This window comes from Microcebus murinus, chromosome 2, assembly GCF_040939455.1.
Source record: "Microcebus murinus isolate Inina chromosome 2, M.murinus_Inina_mat1.0, whole genome shotgun sequence".
In the NCBI taxonomy this organism is placed as follows: Eukaryota; Metazoa; Chordata; class Mammalia; order Primates; family Cheirogaleidae; genus Microcebus; species Microcebus murinus.
Genome location: NC_134105.1, coordinates 14063761 through 14084448, shown reverse-complemented (window position 1 = coordinate 14084448; position 20688 = coordinate 14063761). Strand labels below are relative to the sequence as shown.

Here is a 20688-nt window from a genome sequence, read left to right as displayed (position 1 = left end):
CAGAGTCTGTCCTCAGAGCCTCGGTGGTCATCTTCCTCCTGCTCTGACAATTTACCTTGTTCTACCAGCACTGCTCAAAATGTGTGTGGCCCCATAGCGCCAGCAGTACCGTGACACTGCATTGCAAACTCTGAGTCGGAGCCTGCATCCACAGGCCGCTCCTGTGCTCTTGCAAGTCTGAGAAACGCTGAGCTGGGGCTTCTTTCGCACTCACAGCTGGGAGAGCTTGCTAGAGGGAGAACTCCACACAGGCTGGGAAGAGCCATTCCCACTTCCCCTCTGCCTTTGCACATGCCGTGGGGGCGGGATGAGGGCTAGGCGCTTCCTGCTTTTCCTCCGCACTCTTCCCCATTAGGGTGAGTCTTGGCCAAGAAGCATGGCTCTGGGCCGCAGCCCCTGTGGGATCAAAAACTCAGCCTACGTGTGTCAGATCCCCCAGAGGCTGATGTAAGGGTTGCTGAAGATGTCCTCCTTTGTGAAATGCAGTCCCTGTGGCCCGGAATATAGAGTGGGAGGTGGCACTGGCAGTCCATGGTAAGCACTCAGCAGGTGCTCAGTAAACACATTGTATAGCGTCCTGAGTACTTCCCCCTCCCTGAGGGGTGTCTGTGAGCTGGGCCTGTCAGCTTGACTGCTAATTCTAAGTGGTTGATGAGCTGGAGGTTTGTCTCTGCCCCTTTTGTGGCCCAGCTTCCCCAGTTATTAGAAAACGGGGCATCCAGAGATCCCCAAAATCACCTCTAACATTAATGTTCTGTGACTTGGTCATGATGTTGGGGCCACCAGCCATGCCCTAACCCATCGTCCCCCACACTTCTGGCCTTGTAGTCACACTGCTGCTCTCTTTGCTTCCTCTAGGGTTGTCCCTTGGGAGGGTCCTCGGTGGAGAGCAGAGGTGTGTGAGGTTTCCCCTGGGTCGGCAGTGGGGCACAGCCTGGGGCGCTGTTGACCATCAAAGAGGGGAGTCTGGTGCAGGCCCCATTGTCCACCTGCTGCTCACTGGCTGTGTGATCTTGGGCAAGTCTCTTCCCCTACCTGGGACTCAGAAGTCAGGCTAAGGTGATCTCTGGGTCCCCTTCCTGCTCTTGTCCTGACCCCACCCTCCTCCCAGCCTTCCCTCCAGAGCGGCTGCCCCCTCCCCACCCTGCTCGGGGTTAGGCTGGGGTGGGAGTGAGCTGCCCAGTCCAGAGAGAATGTCCGAGAGCCGCTGACCTGCTGGCGAGGGTCACCGAGTGGCCTCGGTGAAGACGCGCACCCAGAGCCCCTGCGCAAAGGACGTGCAGCCTCCTCGCCCAGCGAAGCCTGTGTGCCTTTCTCCTCCTCCCCGCCCGTGCACACAAGCGGAGCCCATGGGGGCTTAGGGCGTGTCCCCCACCTCTCCCGTCATCCCCTCTTGCCCCAGAAGTTATCCCCGTCCCCCTGGGGCATGGGCTTTTGGATGGACCGCTGGGCTCTCGCCCAGGCCTTGCCGCTGTCGAGCTGTGTAATCCTGAGCCGGGTCCTGTCCCTCTCTGGTCCTCAGTTTCCCCACCCGTAAAATGGGGACACAGAAAGCCCGCCTCTGGGACCTGTGGTGAGGGGCGGCGGGCGCGCGGCGGGGCGGCGGGGCGGGGACCCGGCTACTCCCGCGCCCGCGGCTCGGGCTCCGCAGTGAGGGGGGAGCGGCGCCGGCAAGGAGCGCTCCGCGGTCACGTGACGTCCCCCTCCCCGAACTGCGGCGGCGGCGGCGACCGCGTCCGAGCAGAGCTGCAGCGGCTGCCGCGGGCACCGGAGTGCCGAGCCCAGGACGCCCCCAGCCCAGGCCCGCGGGTGAGTGCGCCCCGCCGGGGCTGCGGCCCTGGGAAAGGGGAGGGGACCGAGGTGTCCGGCCCCCGTCGGCCGGCTGCCAAGACCGCGCGGGCGGGAGGGTGGGGGCGAGCGGGCGGGTGCCGGGTCTCCAGGGGCGCGGGGAGGCGCCGCCGGCTCCCGTAGCCTGCGCTCGACAGCGGCCGGAGCGGTGGGGGGATGCCTGGCCGGAGCCGGCTGAGACCCCCGCCTACGGGCTTGGTCCAGGCAGCAGCTGGGGGGCTCGGGTCCCACCCCCTGGACGGATGGGGAGTCCTGTTTTCCGGCCACCCAAAGGAGGGAGCGCCTTGGGTTTAGAGGAGGGACTGCGGGAAGTGGGCGCGTTTCCTCTATCCCTGGGGAGGGGCCCAAGCCCTGGCACCCCCCCAAGGGAAGGCGCTCAGGTCCTCAGAGGAGGGGCAGAGGGGCGCTCAGGTCCTCAGAGCAGGGAAGGGGGGCGCTCAGGCCCAACGTCCCTGAGCTGGGAGGGCAGTCATGTCCTTGCATCCCCAGGGACAGCGCATTCCTCCCGCCCCCTGTCCCTGACCTGCCGCGGAGCAGGGCACACGCGTCACGCAGTTGGGCACCCCCTCGTCACCTCCCCTGGCTCAGCAGGATCTGAGGACTCAGTGGGAATTCACAGGGACATCCCTGTGTCCTGCAGGCGCTTTGGAGCCAGCCGCGGGGTGCCTGGGTTTGGGTAGGAAACCTTGTGTGTGTGTACACACACACACACACACACACACGGACGCACGAACAGGCTCAGGAGGTGAGCGACACCCACCCCCACCTCGAGTAGCCAGACCCCACCTGCCTGTGACCTCAGAGTCCTCACTGGGGTCATAGCCCAGGCCTGGGTGGAATTAGGAGGGACACCCCCTCTCACACATGGGGCTCTGTGCTGCATTCCCCTCCCTGTCAAAGGGGGGGGCAGACCCCTGTGGCTGGCAGGGGGGCGCTGAGGGAAGCTCCATCGGGTGGGAGGCAGCAGGGCAAGGCAAGGAGAAATGAGGTGGCATGGTGTTAATACCCCCCACAGGAAGCCGGTCCAAGGCTCCTGGCCCCCTGCACAAGGCAGGTCCCTTTTCCTGAGGGTGTCTGAAGGAAGAAGCTGGGGGCAGGGGGTGCCCCTGAATGGGCATCTGGGCTGGCACAGGGGGCCTGAGGGCAGCAGCCGAGTAGGGGAGGTGGTGGTCAGGCCCAGCTGGCCTTGGGGTCCCCCACCCCCTCTCCAGGATCTCAGCAGTGCTCTGAGCCAGGGGTGAGTGTGCCTTAACAGCCTTGGAAAGGACTCCAGGGTAATGACTAATCCTCAGGTGGTGCGAGCACTTTCCCCATCCACAGCAACGTTTCAAGGTGGGGGCTGAGGTGTCCATTGCACAGATGAGGAAACTGAGGCTTGGAGAGGCTAAATCAACTGAGTCACTTTCAGCCAGGGCTGGGATCTCGGTTCTCTGACTCCTGATCCAGGGCAGATCTCCACAGTGGTGCGGCCGAGTGGTCCACAGTGACCCACCCTTTGCTGCCTGGGGTGGGTGGAGGGGAAGCTGGCTCAGGCTGAAGAGCCGTCCGGAGTCCTAGGCTCGCTTTGCCACCCCATCCCACAGTCACAATGGTGCCCCTACCCTGGGGCCTTCCCAGCTCACCGCCCTTTCTCGGGCAAAGCCCTCTCCGCTTCTGACCTCCCCAAGGTGCTTGCTCAGTGGGGGTCTCAGGAAGCCCCTGTCCTGGCTCTAACCACCCTCCGCCCCCTAGAAGACAAGAAAGATTCTTCCTTTGGGCGCTTGGAGTGCAGCGGGGCTCCTTTTGACTGGGGGGGGGTCTCTGCAGCTCAGGCCCAGGCCCCCCAGAGGGTCTGCACTGGCCTGGGGTGAGGGAGCCCTGCGCCCCTGCTCTCCACCTGCCTCCCATCTCACCCGGCCCCGCCCCTGCCTGGCTGTCAAGTCTTGGGGCCGAGAGGCCCTTTGAGGACTCCTGGGCAGGTCTGCCTTCCGCACCACCTGTCCGTCTGCGGAGGCCTTTGTCCTGGCTGTCAGAGGCTGCCGAGCAGCCACACGTGCTACGCAAACATCTGAGACCCGTGCGCAGCCAGACACAAACGCAAACACATTTTGACTTACAAATGCCCTGAGCCCCAGACACAGGAACACACAGACACACCCAGGCCAAGACCCTGACAGCACAGACGCTGAGATACACGGGCCAGACGGCGCCACGCATGCGCACACGCAGGAGGCCGTCGGCAAGAGGAAGAGCCTCCGCGGAGGCCCTGGTCCGGCTGTCGTCCACGCCATCATGCCCTCCAGTGCGCGCATGGTGCATCACACGCAGGAGGGAACACGCGGGAGCCCCACGCCCTCCCAATGAACCTGGCAGACATGCACACGCTCTCACCCATACCCAGGCCACCACGGGCGCACACACGCTTGGGTTGCATCAGCTTCCTGCGTGTGGGATGCGAAAGCCTCATCGCCCCCGGGGAGGGGCAGGGGCCCCTCTGGTCACCCCCAGCCACGCCTCATCTTCTCTCTTCTGCTGCATGTGAGCCCAGCGTGGCTGGCCCTAAGACTACTGTGAAACCGTCTGGTGTCTCTCCCTCAATGGACACCCTTTCCTGCCACCACCACCCCAGCACACGCGCACACATATGCACACGCCAGGTTGTCAGAGGAGCCTCTTACCCAAGCTGTCCCTTGGCTCCTGACAGTGGGTTCCACAGGCCCTCCCAAGACAGGACATGCCCCAGCACAGAATCCAAGCCACCCTGGGTTCCCTTCCCTTTGCCACTTCTGCCAGAGGCCTTGCCTAGTCCTAGTTCCTGCTTTGTCCTCCCAGCAAGGCTGGGAGCCAGCTGGTGTGAAAAGAGGGGAATCCTCTGGGTTCTCCTCTGCTCACCTCCTGGCACGGCACAACCTCTGCCAGTCTGGGCCCTGCACCCTGGCCATGCCCCTGCCAGCCTGGTCCTGCCTCCTGGCAGGGGTTGCCAGTCCTGGGGCTTCCTGGGATAGCCCCCTTGGGTCAGCCCCAAGAAGAGGGTGACCGGAGGGCAGGGGCCTGCAGTTGTAGTTTACATCTGTGGGTATTTTTCTCTCTCAAAATGTGCTCTATTTTTAGGGCTAAAGACTGGCAATTGCAGGCAGTGACTCAGAGAGGAGGAAAGGAGAAGAAGCAGAGGGGTGCTGGTGGAGAGAGACACCCCAAAACACAGGGTCCCTCTGGGATACCAGGCCTCCCTAGTGGAAGATGGAAAGAAAACATGCTCTTCCTGCTGTGTGCTGCACAGTGGTAGAGACCTCGTCTGCATATTCACTAAGCATTTAATGAGCATGTAGTGTATCCCAGGGACCATGACAGGCGGCAGGGACACAGAGATGAGCCGGGAATGGCATCCTGCTGTCCCTCCCACAGCCAGGTGTGGTATGCCTTACCATGGCCATGTCCCAGATGAGGAGGTGAGACAGGGACTTGCCCACTCTGCTAAGTAAGTACCTCTGCCACCATGAGGCCACCCTTCCTCGGGCCTCCTTTTGGAGAAAGCAGATGTGAGTTTGAGTTCTGACTTTGCTAGTAACCAACTGTGCAACTTGGGGCAAGTTACTCCATCTCTCTGAGCCTCTTTCTTTATCTGCAAAGCGGGGATCACAGTGCCTACCTGATGGCTTTGGTCCAAGGGTTAGGAAGACTAACGTAGCAAACACTGTGGGCAGTGTCCAGCTCATTGTGGCATTTGTCTGGCTCCAAAAAGACATGGATTGGGAGTCACCAGGAATCCAAATCTGGTCTCTGCTGTGTGACTTTGGACAAGTCACTTACCTTCTCTGTGCTTCATTTCCTTGTCCCTAGGACAGGGATGTGTGCTCCTTGGCAGGTGGTTTGTGGAGACCAGACATAAGGGCTGGGAGAGGCAGCTTCAAAACACACAGAGCTGCACTCAATAGGAAAACATGGAGGTGCACAGTAGGAAAAAGAAACATTGCAAAAATATGGAGAAAAATCTTTTTTAAAAACTTCAAATATTTCTTGTTAGAAAAAATAAGCCTTTTCTTCAGTGATTTGGGAGTAATGGGAATTTGTCCACAACTGCATATTTCCAAGGCAGGTGGCACTGAATTGGGTGATTTTCCCCCTTGAGGAGTCGGTGCCTGGCACACAGTAGGTGTTCAATAAATGGTAATGTGGTTATTGATAGAATTTGGAGTTGCACAGTGAGGGGAGGGAAGGTATTCCTGGTGGCGTGGCCAGCTACAGTGTGGGCAAAGGCTGGGAGGTGGCACTCAGGACGCTAGTTTGGCTTCAGTAGAACGTGTGTGCAGGGACTGGTTGCAGTCAGTTAATTAAGGGCCTGGAATGCCAGGCAGAGGAGTCTGCATTTCCCCAACAGCCAGTGTGAGACACATCGGAGGGGCAGGCTGAGCCTTCTGTGGACAGACCTTGGGCACCTGGCCAGGCCCACTGGCCAGCCAGGAATGAGGAATTAGCACAGTTCTCTGCCCTGCCATTGCTTGTTTCCCTGGGCCTTTTTTTCCCCCAGCGTACAAAGGGGAGGGTTCCAGCATCTTCCATCCCAAGGGCAGGCAAGAGGACCAAAGCACCAAGCCATCAGGGAACTCGGTTGCTATGAGAGCAGGGGAGCTGGGGGCTGTCATCTGTACAGGAAGTCAGGAGCCCTGTGTTCCCCCTGCCCCCCAACCCCCTCCCCCTCCCCCTGCCACTAGCAGGGTGGGCTCAAGCAAGTTGCCGGCCTCTGGGAGCCTCCCCTCTGTCTGCTGAACAGGTGGGTGCAGTCGCTGCCTTTGCAGTGCGGCTCTGACAACGAGTCGCAGCGGTGACCGCGCTGTGTGAGCCCCAGGTGTGTCGTGTCTCTGAGGGATCGCAGCGTTTCTTGCAAATACAGTACCTGTTCCCCAGGCTCCCCTGAGAATTTGAAGCTGCAGGCAAGCTTGGGGCAAGGGGGGGACAGTGGGTGAGGATCAGACACCTGAGTCACCCGAGAGGCTGTGACCTTCTCAAGGCCACAGGAGCCACGTGCCTGCTGCAGCCAGGCTGCCAGGGGGAGCGAGGGCGAGGGGGAGCTGAGGCACTTGGGTCCAGCCCCCTGCTCGGCTCCTACACTCGGGCCCCAAGCTGGTGAGGAAGGGACACCCCGGTCTCCAGCGTAGCAGACAGTCCTCTCCAAGGCCAGACTCGTTGAGTGAGGGCTCGAGGGATGGGGCGGAGGTGGCTGGGGGAGGGTGACCTTGGGAACTTCTCCCTGCCTGCGAGCTCAGTGCCAGAACTGCTGGGGTAGCCCTGATTTCTGCATTCTCCAAAGGGAGCCGTGTCGTGGACCCTAGAGGGGCTGCCAGGACGAGGCCGGGCTGAGGGAAAGCAAGCCTCACACCTCTTCCCCGATCTTGGAGGTCCAGACAGCAGCCACCCACCTCCTGCAGACTGCTGCAGGTGCTTGTGCCAGCCTGGCAGCAGGCTAAGCATGTCACAGGGCTGAAGGCTCTAGCCTAGCACCTCCCTTCCCCTCCATCTGCATGCAGTACACCAAAGAGGGTAATAGAGGAGCCAGATAGCCCTTAATTCAAATCTCAGACCCTGCTGTTCATCAGCTGGGGGACCCAGGGCAGGCTGTTTAACCTCTCTGAGCCTCTAAGTGTTGCTAATAATGATTGCCTTGAGGATTAAATGAGATAGATCCATGAAAGGTGCTTAGCATAGGGCCGGGCACACCAGAAGTGCTCAATGAATGCCCCTATCCATGTTCTGTCGCCTAGCTCCATCTGCCTGTCCCCTTCCAGAAGCTTCTGGGAATCCCCAGTTGTCTAGTTCCCACTTTGACATGGCCCGGACAGCACAGGGTTGGGGCGAGGGCAGGGGGCAGGTGCCAGGCTAGTCCACCCTTCAGGGGACCACTGACGCCTACACCTCCCCAGCCAGGGAGGGTTGTGGCCTGGGGACGGGACAGGTGAGGTCTTTGTCCCAGGGGCTCTGCCCAGGCCTGTTTCTAGGGGCTTGAAGCCTGGGGGAGGGTGGGAAAGGTGCCCCTGTGAGCCTGGAAAGGGTCCCCCACCCCAGGAAGAGGACTACTGGGGAGGATTGGGCAGAGCTTTCTGCGGACATGCAATCCCATAGACCCTGACTTCTTCAGGCCCTGCCTCTGCGTTAACTGCCGGCTCCGAAACCCGAGAAATCCTCAGCACCCGAGCTGGAAAGGAGCCCACGGAGATCAGCTGGTCCAGCCTCCTCATTTTACAGATAATAATTATCATGATTATGCCCGATGGTAGTAAATCGCAAAGGGCTTTCACATCTGGGTTGCCTCTGTGTGTGCCAAAGCCCTTGGGGCCACCGGACCGGCGTGGAGGTTGCTATTCTCGTCGCATTTTATCGCTGAGGAAACAGGTTCAGAGAGGTGAAGCGTTGGGCACAGAGCCGACCTTGGTCCTGGGCTCCAAACCCAGGTCTCTTCCCCTGAGTATGTCACACCATCCAAGGCACCCTGGGAGGCCTGGCACCCATGAGATTGGCTCTGGGCTGTGTCCTGCATCTGGGGTGGGGCTGGATCCGAGAAGTCTGGGTGGGGACAGGGCAGGTATCGGGAGGTTCTGGGATGCCCAGTGATGCCTCCTTCCTCCCTGTCATGGGAACCCCCTACCCCCTTCTCTATGCAGGCAGTGACGGACTGGTGGGCCGAGCTGTTCCCAGGAGGCCTCCCTGCCTGCCATGCCCATGGGGGTTAGGCTGCCCCAGAAAATCAGATTGAGAAGGGCCCTTGGAGAGCCCTGATTATACAGACGAGAAAACTGGGGCCCAGAGAAGGGTAGGGACCTGCCAGCGATCACACCATGAGCCAGTGGCGGAGCTGGGTCCAGAACTTGGGTCTCCTGGCTGAGCTCATGTACTAGCATGTGCCCAGTAACAGCACTAAAAACAGTTCCCATTTACTTCGTGCCTATTGTGTGCCAGGGCTGAGCACTTTACACTGAGTTCTAAGAACAACCCTATGAGGTAAGTACTATACATTATTAAATATCATTACCATCCCCTTTTACAGATGAAGAAACTGAGGCTTTAAAAAGTTATAGAAATGACCCAAAGTCATAAGCCAGTAAAGGACAGCACAGGAACTCAAACACAGGTCCATCTGATTCCAAAACCATGCGTAGGCCAACCCTGTATGTATTACGATAGGAATAGCATCGCTTTTATCTGTCGTTTTGTTCATGACTGACATAGGCCATCATTCATTCATTGAGCATTTATGGAGTGCGGACTATGATGGGGGGATCATGCCACTGACTGGGGGTGAGGGTTGGAGATTGGGTGGTGAGGCAGGGGGTCTGAGACACTCCTAAGCTCTCTGATCCCACCAAAGACGGCTGCCTGTCCTTCCTCCTTTCCCCACCCTAGTCCCAGACTGTGCATTTTGCAACCTCTTTCTCTGCCCCTCATGCCCACAGTGTATCTGATTTACTCTTGAGGGGATGCGGGCATGACTTAGAGGAGGGGCTCCTGGGCTTTGTATACCCCAAAGAAGATGCTACTGGCAACGGTATTCACCACGACCACCATGCAAGGCCTTCATGGGCACGAGGCACTGAGCTAAATTATCATGTGCATCGCCTCGTTTAACACTTACCATTACCCTGTGAGCTGAGAGCTATTATTATCTCCATTTTCCAGATGTGGAAACCAAAGCTTAGAGTCACACAGATCAAGATTGGGCTGGGGCCGGGCGTGGTGGCTCACACCTGTAATCCTAGCACTCTGGGAGGCTGAGGCGGGCAGATTGCTCGAGGTCAGGAGTTCGAAACCAGCCTGAGCAAGAACGAGACCCCGTCTCTACTATAAATAGAAAGAAATTAATTGGCTAACTAATAAATATAGAAACAATTAGCCAGGCATGGTGGCACACACCTGTAGTCCCAGATACTCAGGAGGCTGAGGCAGTAGGATTGTTTGAACCTAGGAGTTTGAGGTTGCTGTGCGCTAGGCTGATGCCACGGCACTCACTCTAGCCTGGGCAACAAAGCAAGACTCTGTCTCAAAAAAAAAAAAAAAAAAAAAGATTGGCCTGGAACCCCAGTTTGTTCCAGCAGTCGTGTCTGTGCCCTTACCCACTGGCTCACTCTGCCCTGCTCTGTGTGCGGGCTGTGCCCAGGCCGTGTGGTTATGCATTTAGAATCCTGGCTCCTGGGAGGAAGGGTTTGGACCAAGCAGCAAGCATCTATTAAGTACCTACTGTGTGTTCTGGGGAGGTGCTTTGTGGGGCTAAAGCTTGTGAGGATGGGGAGATGGGGTTCCTCTGCGAGGGATGTGAGGACCCTGTGCCCCACCTGAGGTCAAGGGGGCATTCAAACCTCTGAGGATGTCAGAGCAGAGCAGCACGGGCAGTACACATACAGCAGCGTGCACTGTTTGAAGGGCTTTCTTCTTGGCATGAGTGTCCCTGAGGGTGACTCAGAGCAGAGCGAGGACCACAGAGGGTCTTTACAGCCATTTCCGCCCCCAGTGAACCTTGGGCAAGCCAAGGCCATGAGACCTTGGTTTCCAGATATGTGAAATGGGGAAGATGACTCTATCTAATTTACAGGGCGGGCATGAGAACTGAATGACAGTGCTTGGCACAGGGCCTTGGGGACTAGAAGCTGCTGTTACTGAGCCGCTACTCAGGGACTGAGGTCTTGAGGACCGCCTGCCGTTTGCAAGCCTCGGTGTGCCCCGCAAGTCATGGCAGACATAAAACTCTTGCATGATCTGCCTCCGGGGCTGTCGCTAGGATCACAGAGGTCCCGGGCGCGTAGGCGCGGCTGGGTGATCTGCGCACGAAGCTAACTAACGCGTCTCCTGGGAGAGGGGGCGGGAGAACACGGTGGGCGGCGGCGCAGGTACCGCCATTGTGGCGCGCAGGTGTGCCATTGTGGGCCGGGAGGGGCGCGGCGGCTGCCGCCGGGGAGAAGGAGCGCACAGGCTCGGGGCCGCCTCCGCGCCGGGGAGAAGTGACGGAGTGCGGGGGTGGCGAGCGCGCGGCCGGGACGCGGGGCGCTTGCTCCGGGCGCCTCGGGGTCCCCACCTTTCCCGGAGCGGCGCCGGGGGCGCGGGCTCGGGGCGCTGTCCCTGGTGCTGGAGCGTCCGTTCCGCTCCTGCAGTTCCCGCGGTGGCCAGTTGAGGGCGTCCGGGACCGCCGCCGACTCCCCGGGCCCGTTTTATAACGACACGCGTTCGAAAGCGGTCTGTATTTTCCTGTCATGACATGCCTAGATAAGAAGCCTGCCTACACACCTGATGTCAACGCGCGACGCTATACTGCCATAAGAGAAGTAAAAGCCTCCCTAGAAGCATGCTCTGCCATGACCACACCACGGGAGTTGATTAAATAATCACATGCTTGCACCTATTTATAAAAAAATATGCCTTTAGGGTAAAGAGCAGAAAACACGTCGCTGACCTCTGGTTCAGAATGGCTCCAGGAGTCGCAGCTCTGAAAAATTATAGATTAAGGCCACGCCAAAAAATACTCATAAGTAAACCGGGGTTAGGTTCTAGTATGGGTTACACAAGCTTTTCACCCATATGTCTAGGGGGATACTTAATGCACAGCAAGTCTTCCTTGAGTGGGACTCTCCCCAGCAGAGCTTTCCTGGCCCCCCACCCACCGAATGACAGTGGGGCCCCCCAGTAATCCCTGAGGACCAAAGCCACCCTCATGTATTCCCCTAATGCCCTCTAGGGGGCGGAGCTGCCCCTTTGAGAACCACTGCCACCGTGGGGGCCTTACAGGGGTGAGAGCTCACAGAGACCCAGACTGGCTGGTCCAGTGACAGTGTGACATCTTAAGGAACTCTTGGGAAACCCCCTCCCCTGTCTTACAGGTGGACCAGCAGAGACCAGACGTGGGAAGGGGCTTGTGCTAGGAAATACCGAGTGACAGCGGAGCTGGGGCCACACCCAGGTCTCCTGACGCTTAGAACAGGGCTCAGGCAGCCCACCTGTCCTGAATGAACTCTGGGCATCAAGCAGTGTCCCTCCACCTGCCCCTGAAAATGGGTTGGGAGGGCCACGGCCTTAGCAGGTGAGGTAGGAGAGGGCAGCTGGCTGGATCCCAGCCTGTAACGTGGGAGAGTGGCCTTGTCCCCACTGTCTGCTGTACTTGGAGATGCAGCAGTTGCACACCTCTCTGACCCCCAAAGAGCCATTCCCTCCCCTGCCTCTATTTCTTCCCAGTAGTTAGCCGGATGCTCCATGTGTGTATGTGATGTGTAGGTGGGTGCACGTGTGTCTGTGTGTGTGCTGCATGAACACAGTGGGATTTGAATAAGGGCATGTGGGCCTGTGATTTCTGTGCATGGATCTGTTGTCACTGGCGTGTGTTCACGTACGTGTACAAACTCAGCCTTAGTCATTTAGTGAGCATGCACTGATTTAGGACCTGTGGGCGTGAGCTTGAGTTGACCTTTGCACGTGTGTGTATGTGGGTTTGCAGTGTAGGGGCTGACGTTCATTGTGACACCTCTGTGTGCATTTGATCTTGCTGTGATCTCTTTATGCATGAGTCAGGTATCTCTGTGCAAAGCGTGGTACAAGGGCAAGTGCATGTGTGACCTGGGAAGGTTTGCGGTGTGCACACAGGTCTACCAAGGACCTTGTCTGTCTTTTCATCCTCTGTCGCCTGTGTCTGAGCAGTGACGGGCATGTGGTTGGTGCTCCATACATGTTAGTGGAATGAATGAAGAAAAAGTGCACACGTGTGTGTCCATGTCTCCAGAGGGCTTTGCTCCTAGGGACCCTTGAGGCACATGATCTGTATGGAGACCAGAGATACATCCTCAGGGGTGGAGGCCTGAGTGGGGACATGTACTCTGGCCATTCTGGCCAGGCTAGATTGTCCTGGTCCCCAGCGGGGTCACTTTGAGTAGGCAGTGGTCTGAGGAATCTGTTGAGAGGGGTAGGGGTATGAGAGCCAGGGCAGGGGACAGGTGGGTCAGTAACCTCTCACTGGGCAGATGTAAGCCAAGCCACACCCACTCTTCCCTCCCTTCCCAGGTCCTAGGCACCCCCCAGGAGACTCCTTCTCCTGGATCCCAGGGTTTGCAGCTCCTTGGGATTGGGTAGGTGTGGCCTGGCTGGAAAGGCCATAGGCTAAGTAAAGATATTGATGCTTCCTGAGCTGGTGGAATTCTCTCAGGGCAAATGCATTTTTCCATTGTTATGTCTTTAACCCAGCAAAGTGAGAGTGGGTGTTTAACCGATAAGCAAACTGAGGCCTAGAGAGGAAAAATTATTAATGCAAAACCTCATGGGAGGCTGCCTGGGCCAGGGCAGGAAGCCCAGGGCTGCTTGGTCTCCAGCACAGGAGGCCCCAGGAAGGTATCCTGAATGGGAGTGACTGGGGAGGGGAGTGACTGGGACCCAGGCAAGAGTTGGCCCCGCCTTCCCCATCTGGAGCCCAGGCCTGAGATCTTCCCAGGGGTCTGCCCCTCCCTCTGCCCTTGCATTTTCCTGCCAAGGGTTGGGGTGGTGGGTGGCTGGAGGCAGGTGGGTGGAACTCACCTGGAGTTCAACACAGGGGAACTTGGAAAGGGAACTCTGTAGCCTCCCACCCCTGCACCCTTCCCTCCTCCTTCACACAGTTTTGCACCTGTTTGAACAACTTGGGTACAAATCTAGGAGGCCCAGAGAGGAGGCTTCCTCCTAGAGGGAGGGCCTTGACCCTGGAAGGCAGCCGGCTCTGTTTTCTGGGCAAGAGGCTAGAGACAAAGGAAGAAGGGGGACTCTACCCTACCCCCAAAGATGGCATTGACTTCCCAGTGCCAGTGAGCAAGCACCCACTCTGTGCTCAATGGAGCAGCCAGTGTCTACAAGATAAACAGTGTGTTTGAGGTCACACCACTGGGAAGCATCAGAGGTCCAGCATTGGTCTTGTGCTACACTGCCTCTGTGTGTGTGTGTGTGTGTGTCTGTCTGTCTGTCTGTCTTGTCTGTCCCACAGGTCTTCCACATGCCTACACATAGACCTTCCCATTCTCTCCTGCAGCTGCGTGGTACTGCACGATGTATACGGACCATCACCTATTGCTCCAGTACCCTCCGGATGTCTGTTTTGCTTGTTTTGGAATCCTTACTAATAAACCTTTGCTAGCTTTACAAAAATGGCCATTCATATAGTTCAGCCTAATACAGATGATGGTACTGCAGCAAATGTTTATTTAACAAACACATGCTAAGTGCTAAGTGCTATACTATTCTCAGTGCTTTATAATTAATAATGTATTTAATCCTTGGCAAAACTCTTTGAAGTAGGTACTGTTATTTTCATCATCAACCCAATTTTGCAGATGAATAAACTAAGGCACAGAAAGCTTAAGTAACTTGCCCAAGGTCACACAGCTGACACGTGGGGGGGGGGGCTGGGATTTTAACTCTGGGGGGGGGTTCAGAGGATGAGGATATAAACACATGCCTCACTGTCGCTTGTCCCTGGTCATTCATTGCAGGCTCACGTGCTGTGACGTAAGGGGAATTTCTTGGAAGTGGTCTTGCAGGTTAAGAAGGTGCATTTAAATTCTTCTGTTGCTGAGAGACCAGGAGCTGGCCAGGGAGTGTCCTCCTGTATCCCTGGCCAACACAATGTGACCCCCACTTCTGCTCCCACCCCCACCCCCATCCCGTGCCAGGGAGGCAGCTGCAGCTGGTCAGAGCGGAGGCCGGAGCCCACACTGGGCTCTTTGTCTTTGGTGGGAACCCTCAGCCTCCACGGCCCTGCTCAAGGGCCCACTGTCCCAGCACCAGCAGGGCCTCCCGGGGGCCAGCCCTGGCTGGGAAACTTGGCGTGTGGGCTGCCCCTTGGCCACCCTGCCAGCTGGGCCTGCAGAGCCCACTGAGGAGTGCTTCCCACTGCAAAGGCAGACTGGCGAGGCGGAGTCTGCGTCTGAGGGGGTGCAGCGGCCCAGATGGGGCTGGAGTCCGGGCCCCAGGCCAGCGCTGTGCACACCCCCGCAGCCCGGCCTAGCCCCTCGCTCCACTTGCACCCCCCTGAAAGGAAGGGAGGGAGGAAGGGAGTTCTCTCTCCTCAGTGCTCCGGGCCCCGCCTCAGGAGCCCGACGGACTGCCCTGTGAGGGGCGGGCTTCCCACGCTGCCCTAGGGTGCTGGGTCCGCCCAGGAGCTGCAGCCCTGCCCAGGGCAGAAGGGCACCTTGCCAAGGGCGACCTCCTCTGAGAGCTAAAACCAAGGGGGTAGTTCTTGGTGAGGAAGTAAGGCTTGCCTTCCCCAGGCTCTGAATTCTAGGGGGCTCTTGAGTCCTCCACTGGCCAGAGCTTGTGCAGAGGGGAGGTGCAGGGGGAGGAGAGGGATGCCCAGGAGAGAAGTGATTGCCGTGAGAGTCTTAGTTTCTTCATGTCTGAAATTGGGCAACCGCAGCGCCACCGACTCCTGCCTGGATGAGACAGTCTGTGGAGCCCTGTGCCCAGACCAGTCATTTTCTGGGGGAAGAAGGAGCTAAGCAAGCCCTGGCCAGGGGACCAAGTGGGACAGTTCCTGAAAAGCTCTGAAGGCTCCCTGCCGCCCAGTCCTGTGCGCTTGGCTGTCCTTCCTCCCTCATCCCCCCTGCGTCTGTGCCCTGCAGTGCCTTTAAACACAGCCCCATAGAGACCTCAAGGCTCTGGCGGCCTCCCTGGGCGCAGGGGTGGAGGGTGGTGAGTCCTGGGGGCGTGGCTAATGACCTGGTGGCGGAGACAGCCCCCTACGAGGCAGAGCACTGGACTGTGAGCTCTGGGTGAGCTGGGCGCCGAGGAGGGACTTCGAGTGTTTGTTGAGTGAATGAGTGACTGCCCGCAGGACTCAGGCCAGTTCCCTCTCCGAGGTTGCTGAGCGAGGGAACCTGAGCTGATGGCTTTTCAAGAAGGGCGTGGGGCGTCTCCACCGCTCCCTGCTGCTCCTCCTCACCGGGCGGGGGGGGGGGGGCGCAGGGGGTAAGAGCTGGCAATAAAGGGCTGTTGGACACCGTTCCTTCATTCATTCACACGCTGGCCGGCAGGCCCGCGTCTCACGCCAGTGCGGGCTCTCGGCGCTGGCATCCAGCGAGCACTTGCCGTGCGCCAGGCCTGGGCCGCGCACTGACGCGCTGTAACTCAGCCGGTCACCGAGGGCCCGGAGGCGGCGGGAGAGTCCCGTTTACAGACGAGCAATCTGGGCACAGGGCGGGCCGGCTTGCCCACGGTGCGGACCGGGCTGACCCTGGGTTCCAAGTTCTTGGCCCGGCCCGTTGGGCGCTCCCGGGGATGACGGGGACGGATCCGCCGGCCGAGCCCGATGGCTCCAGCGGGCCTGGAAGACGGTGCCGCCCCCGCAGGGCGTCCGCAGCCGGGGACGCCGCCGGCGGCCTCGCCCGGGTCGCAGGGCTGGGGGTGGAGGGTCCCGCCCCGCCCCGCCCGCCGAGCCCGGCTCGAGCGCCCGCGAAGCCCCCGCCCGGCGGCCGAGGGCGGCGCGAACAAGCGGCCCTTTCTGCGCCGCTGCCCGGGGCTGGCCCGCGGCCCGCGGGGGCCGGACGGACCGGGCGGGGCCGCGGGCGGGGCGGCCGCGTTGCCAAGGTGACCGGGGCGCGGGGCAGGCGGCGCGGGGAAGGCGCGGCGGGCGGCGGCGGCACCATGAGCGGCCGGAAGCGCAGCTTCACCTTCGGGGCCTACGGCGGGTAGGGCGCGGCGCGGGCAGTGCGTGTGCGTGTGCGCGGGCGCGTGTGCGTGTGTGCGGGCGCCCGAGCGCTGCGTGCGCGCGCCTCCGCCCCGCCGTGGGGCGGGGTGGGGTGGGGTGGCTCTGTGGCTGTGCCTGAGTGCTGTGTGTCGGGGAGCGTGTGAGCCGAGCGCGCGCGTGGCGTGGCGTGTTAGTGTGTTTGCGTGTGTGTTGCAGTGCGTGGCCGTTGGGTGTCCGTGCACACGTGTGGGGACGTGAGTGCAGGATGGCATGGCTGTGTTTGTGTCTAAGCCCAGGGCTGTGGTGCTCGGGTCTGTGACGGGTGTAGGGGCAGACTGGGCCTGTGTGCGCGCTCGTGCCTGCGTGTATGGGGGCAGGCAGGGGTGCGGGGTGGGGGCAGGCAGGTCAGGGGGAGGCAGCTGCTGGGCCCTCCAGGGAGGCCCTGGAAGAAGGGCATAGAGCCATTAGGCCCCGCTGACTCTGCCACCCCTGGGCACCAGCCTCCCCCTGCCGCATGCGCTCCCGCTCTTGGGAACCCCTTTTCCCAGGGCTGCCCGGTCCTGGGGACCTGGGGGCCTGGTAGGGGTGGGGTCAGAGTGCCAGGTCCATCCTGGAGTCTCTGTCTCTCCTGACCCCAAGTGCCCACCTCAGAGGCGTACAGAGGTGGGATGGGGGATTTTTGCCCCCAGCAGAAATGTGGCAAACTGGGAGGAAGAAGAGTGAGACAGGCTGGGCCCAGGGCCCCTCCATGGCCGGCCAAGGAGCTGTATGACCTTCAGCAGGCCCTGCCTCCTGCTGTCAGAGGGACACACCTGACTCACCTTGGGGTGTGGAGCACTTGGTCTTTGTGTGTCCAGTGCTGCTGGTACACAGTTGGTGCTCTCTGAGCTACAGAGATTGTGCCCAAGGTGTGTCCCCTCTGTGAATGCTCAACTTCCAAGGAGACCCCAGTAGAGGGGCGGGTGGGGTGGGAGGCAAGGGGGCTGCCCCCCTAATCTGGGGCCTTGCTGGCTGTCAGCTGACCAGAGGAGCCTGGGTTGGGCCCTGAGTTTTCTGGTCAGCTGATCCGGAGGGGCGGCTCAGGGGGTGGGGCTGGTCCTGTTGTATGACCTTGGGCCAGTCCTGACCTCTTTGGCCTCGCCTTCCCCATCTGCAGAGTCAGCCTCCACACTAGCTGGGAGCCCCCAGCCCTGCCTCTCTGGAAGGTGCCCCCTCGCTGGCTGGTGGAGTCCTGTTTTTGGCTCCCTCCTCATTCCTTCTTGCCTCTGGGCAGGAGGCAGGAGTTGTTTGTTGTTCCAACAGCAGCCCAGACCTCCCCAGCCCAAGGTGCCCTCAGAAGGCAGTGGCGATGAAAACCAGGGAGGGGGCTCTGCTCATATCCTCTCCCTGAGGCTGGGTCTGGGAGGATTCGGGAGAGACAAAGTCTGGGGGTGCCCCCCAAATTCAGGGAGCAGGGCATGTGTGTGTTGGGGTGAGAGTAGAAGAGGAAGCCCTCATGATCTCGTCCCAGATGCCCAGGCGTTTGTCCCTGGGGTGGACAGGGGGGCTCCAGCTGTGCGGCTGAGGCAGGCTGGGAGGCTGGGTGGAGGGCTGCACTCTTCTTGCCCCCATAAACCACAACCCCCCAGCACAGCCCTCAGTCCTGTCCGGAAGTGCTCTAAGCTAGCCCACCTGCACCCCTACGTCCTTGCCCTGACCCCCAAGCTGCTGCATCACTGCCTCACTCCACCTGTCCTCTGATGCCCACGCTGACCCCCAGCCCTGCTGACACCCCACAGCTCCCCCTCCCTCCCCGTACCCCAATCTTGCCTATTCCTGATGGGTTAACTCCCTGGCGTTCCTATGTCCCTAATTTGACATTAGGGGCTCTTCGGCCTGAGGGAGATAGTGACACTGTACCTCCAGCCCCTGGGAGGGCAGGGCAGTGGGGTGGGCCCGACGCCTCCTCACTGGCTGTCCCTCTTGCTGTGTTTCAGGGTGGACAAGTCCTTCACCCCTCGCCAGAGTGTATGGTGAGTACTGGGGACTCTCCGGACCCCTGCAGACACCCCAAATCCATTCCCATCCCCCATAATGTCAGGCCAGACCTCTCCAACCCTCCAGCCATCCTCTCTGGGCATGGGGGTGGGCAGACCCTCTGACCAGTTCTGCCCCAGGCTCCCTTCCAGAGCTCTCCTGGAAGTCAGGCAAATCAGGTTCACATCTTGGCTCAGCCACTGCCTGTGTGATCTTCAGCAATTCACTAACCTGTGTGAACCTTAGTTTTCTCATCTGTGAAATGGGGATAGGGCATAAAGTTGTAAAAAAGAGAGGAAAAAGCCCTCCCACTGGGCCTGGCATATTGTAGTCTGTCACTAAAAGTGTTTGTTTTTCTCCTCTGTGGCTCCTCCCTGGGCTGGAGGGGCCCTTGGCCTTTTCGCTGACCTCCAGACCCTCTATCCCACTGCATACACAGCTGCCAAAGCCACTCCCCCCCATCTCCTGCACAAGGCACCCTCTTGGGGGGGGCAGCTGTGCCTATAGCTTCCCCAACACCGAGAGTCGGTGGGTGGCAGTGCAGCCTCTCCCTGGGACTCCCCACAGCACCCCGGCCCAGCAGGCAGGCACCCCCTGGCGTCCCGGCACTAGCATCTCAAGGGCCTGGCCAGCTGCCCCTGCTGCCCCTTCACCTCCAGCAGGAGAGCCCCCAGCGGCCCTGGCTGCTGCTTCCTGCCCCTGCTGAGGGCTTCCTAGGGTCCGCAGGCCCTGCAGGCCCCCAGCTGTGGGACGGCTCCTATCTGACATCTCAGCCTGCCTGGGGCAGGAAGCACGAGGGGTGCCCAGGCTGAGCTCTGGGGCCTGCCTTTTTATTTCCCTTTGATGCTCCCTGTGCAGTCTGGGGCCAGTTCCTCTCCCTTTTGGGATTTCATGTCCTGCTGCTGTGCCAGGTCTGTTTGAGCCTCTCCTTCTGCCAGATGGGGCACTGTGCCCAGATCAGGGCGCGGCAGGGCAGGTGCGGACAGAGGTGAGGAAGAGCCATCCTTTCCTTCAAGTCGTTCAGTAACGATATCACCAACTGCCACTTGTCAAGCACCTGCCGTGCACACGTCATCTCACATGCTCCTCGCCGTGCCTCTGAGTTAGGGACTGCCATCTCTAATTACAGATGACAGCAGTGAGGCGCAGAGGGGGAAGTGACTTGCCCGAGGTCACACAGCCAGTTAGGAGTTGAGACTTAATCTCCCAGACTCTGCAGAGCTCAGAGTCTCACCCACTCTGTTCCAGGGCCTCCAGGCCACAGGGAGGGTCTGAGTGAGGGGTGCACTTGTGGGAAGACTTGGAGACAGAGGGGCGACCCAGAAGGCCTGCTGTGGGGAGCCGCGAAACAAGAGAGGGTGTCAGAGGCCCAAGACTGATGGTAACTGACCAGCTGTGTGACTTTGGGCAGGTCCCTTCCCCTCTCTGGGCCTCATTGACACTGCTATAGATAGAGTAAGGATCTGGAATCCCCAGGGCATGCCTATTACCCACAATGCCTTGCCCCGTACCCGCCTACCCAGAGCTGCTGTCCAAGGTGCTAACCCTGCTAGGCCCTCCCTGCCCCGCCCCTGGAAGCCAGCTGCGGAGCCCCAGCCTGTGCCTGGCGTATAGTGAGTGCTCAGTGAGTGGGGGCCATCTTGACTATTAATCATGACCTCCATGATTCATAGACATAGATTAATAGAGACCTCCATGATTAATTAACAGGTCTTGAGTGCTGTTAATTAACTCAAGCCCTGTCTCCACCTCCCTTTCCAGTTCAGGGCTTCTCCAGTGCCCTGCATTTCTGCACAAGGGAAATATGGCCCCGGTCACCTCTGCCTCAGTGCTTTTGCGTACATTGTCCCCTCCCCTTTTATTTCCACAGCCCTCGCCACATCCCACCCACCATTATCACGATTGTCTGGCGTGTCCTTTCCTGACCCCGCATCCCAGTCGTTCTTTCCTTAGAACGCCCCTGCTGCCCTTCGTGCCTGCAGGGCATGAGGTAGTGAGCCTCCCGGGGAAGGGGGAGAGCAAGGGCTGCAGGGTGTGACAGGCGTGGATCTGAACCTGCCTCGGCCGCACCCTGGTTGTGTGATCTTGGGCAGGTCCGTCCCCCTCTCTGCGCCCACTTGACGCCTGACAGGTGCGTGTTGCATTGGATGTTTCAGTGAGTTGACTTCGCCTGA

At 59.7% G+C, this 20688-nt stretch overlaps 1 protein-coding gene across 27 annotated transcripts in view; it reads left to right on the top strand.

The window, feature by feature from the left end:
* The first annotated feature begins 1709 nt into the window (after nucleotides 1-1709).
* The window catches only part of RAP1GAP (RAP1 GTPase activating protein), a 65310-nt gene continuing 46331 nt past the window's right edge, over nucleotides 1710-20688 (top strand). For 8 of the 27 annotated variants that reach the window (XR_012913293.1, XR_012913270.1, XR_012913263.1 and 5 more), the window contains exons 1-2: nucleotides 1710-1809; nucleotides 18475-18510. Coding sequence is in view for 5 of the 27 variants with exons in the window: in XM_012768702.3 (XP_012624156.1) it covers nucleotides 16456-16499; nucleotides 18475-18510 (80 nt within the window). In the remaining 22 variants the exon portion in view is untranslated. Of the gene's footprint in view, nucleotides 1810-16387; nucleotides 16500-18472; nucleotides 18511-20688 lie in introns of those variants that run through there. The other 19 variants (XR_001155133.3, XR_001155134.3, XR_001155136.3 and 16 more) reach the window with 6 other exon arrangements.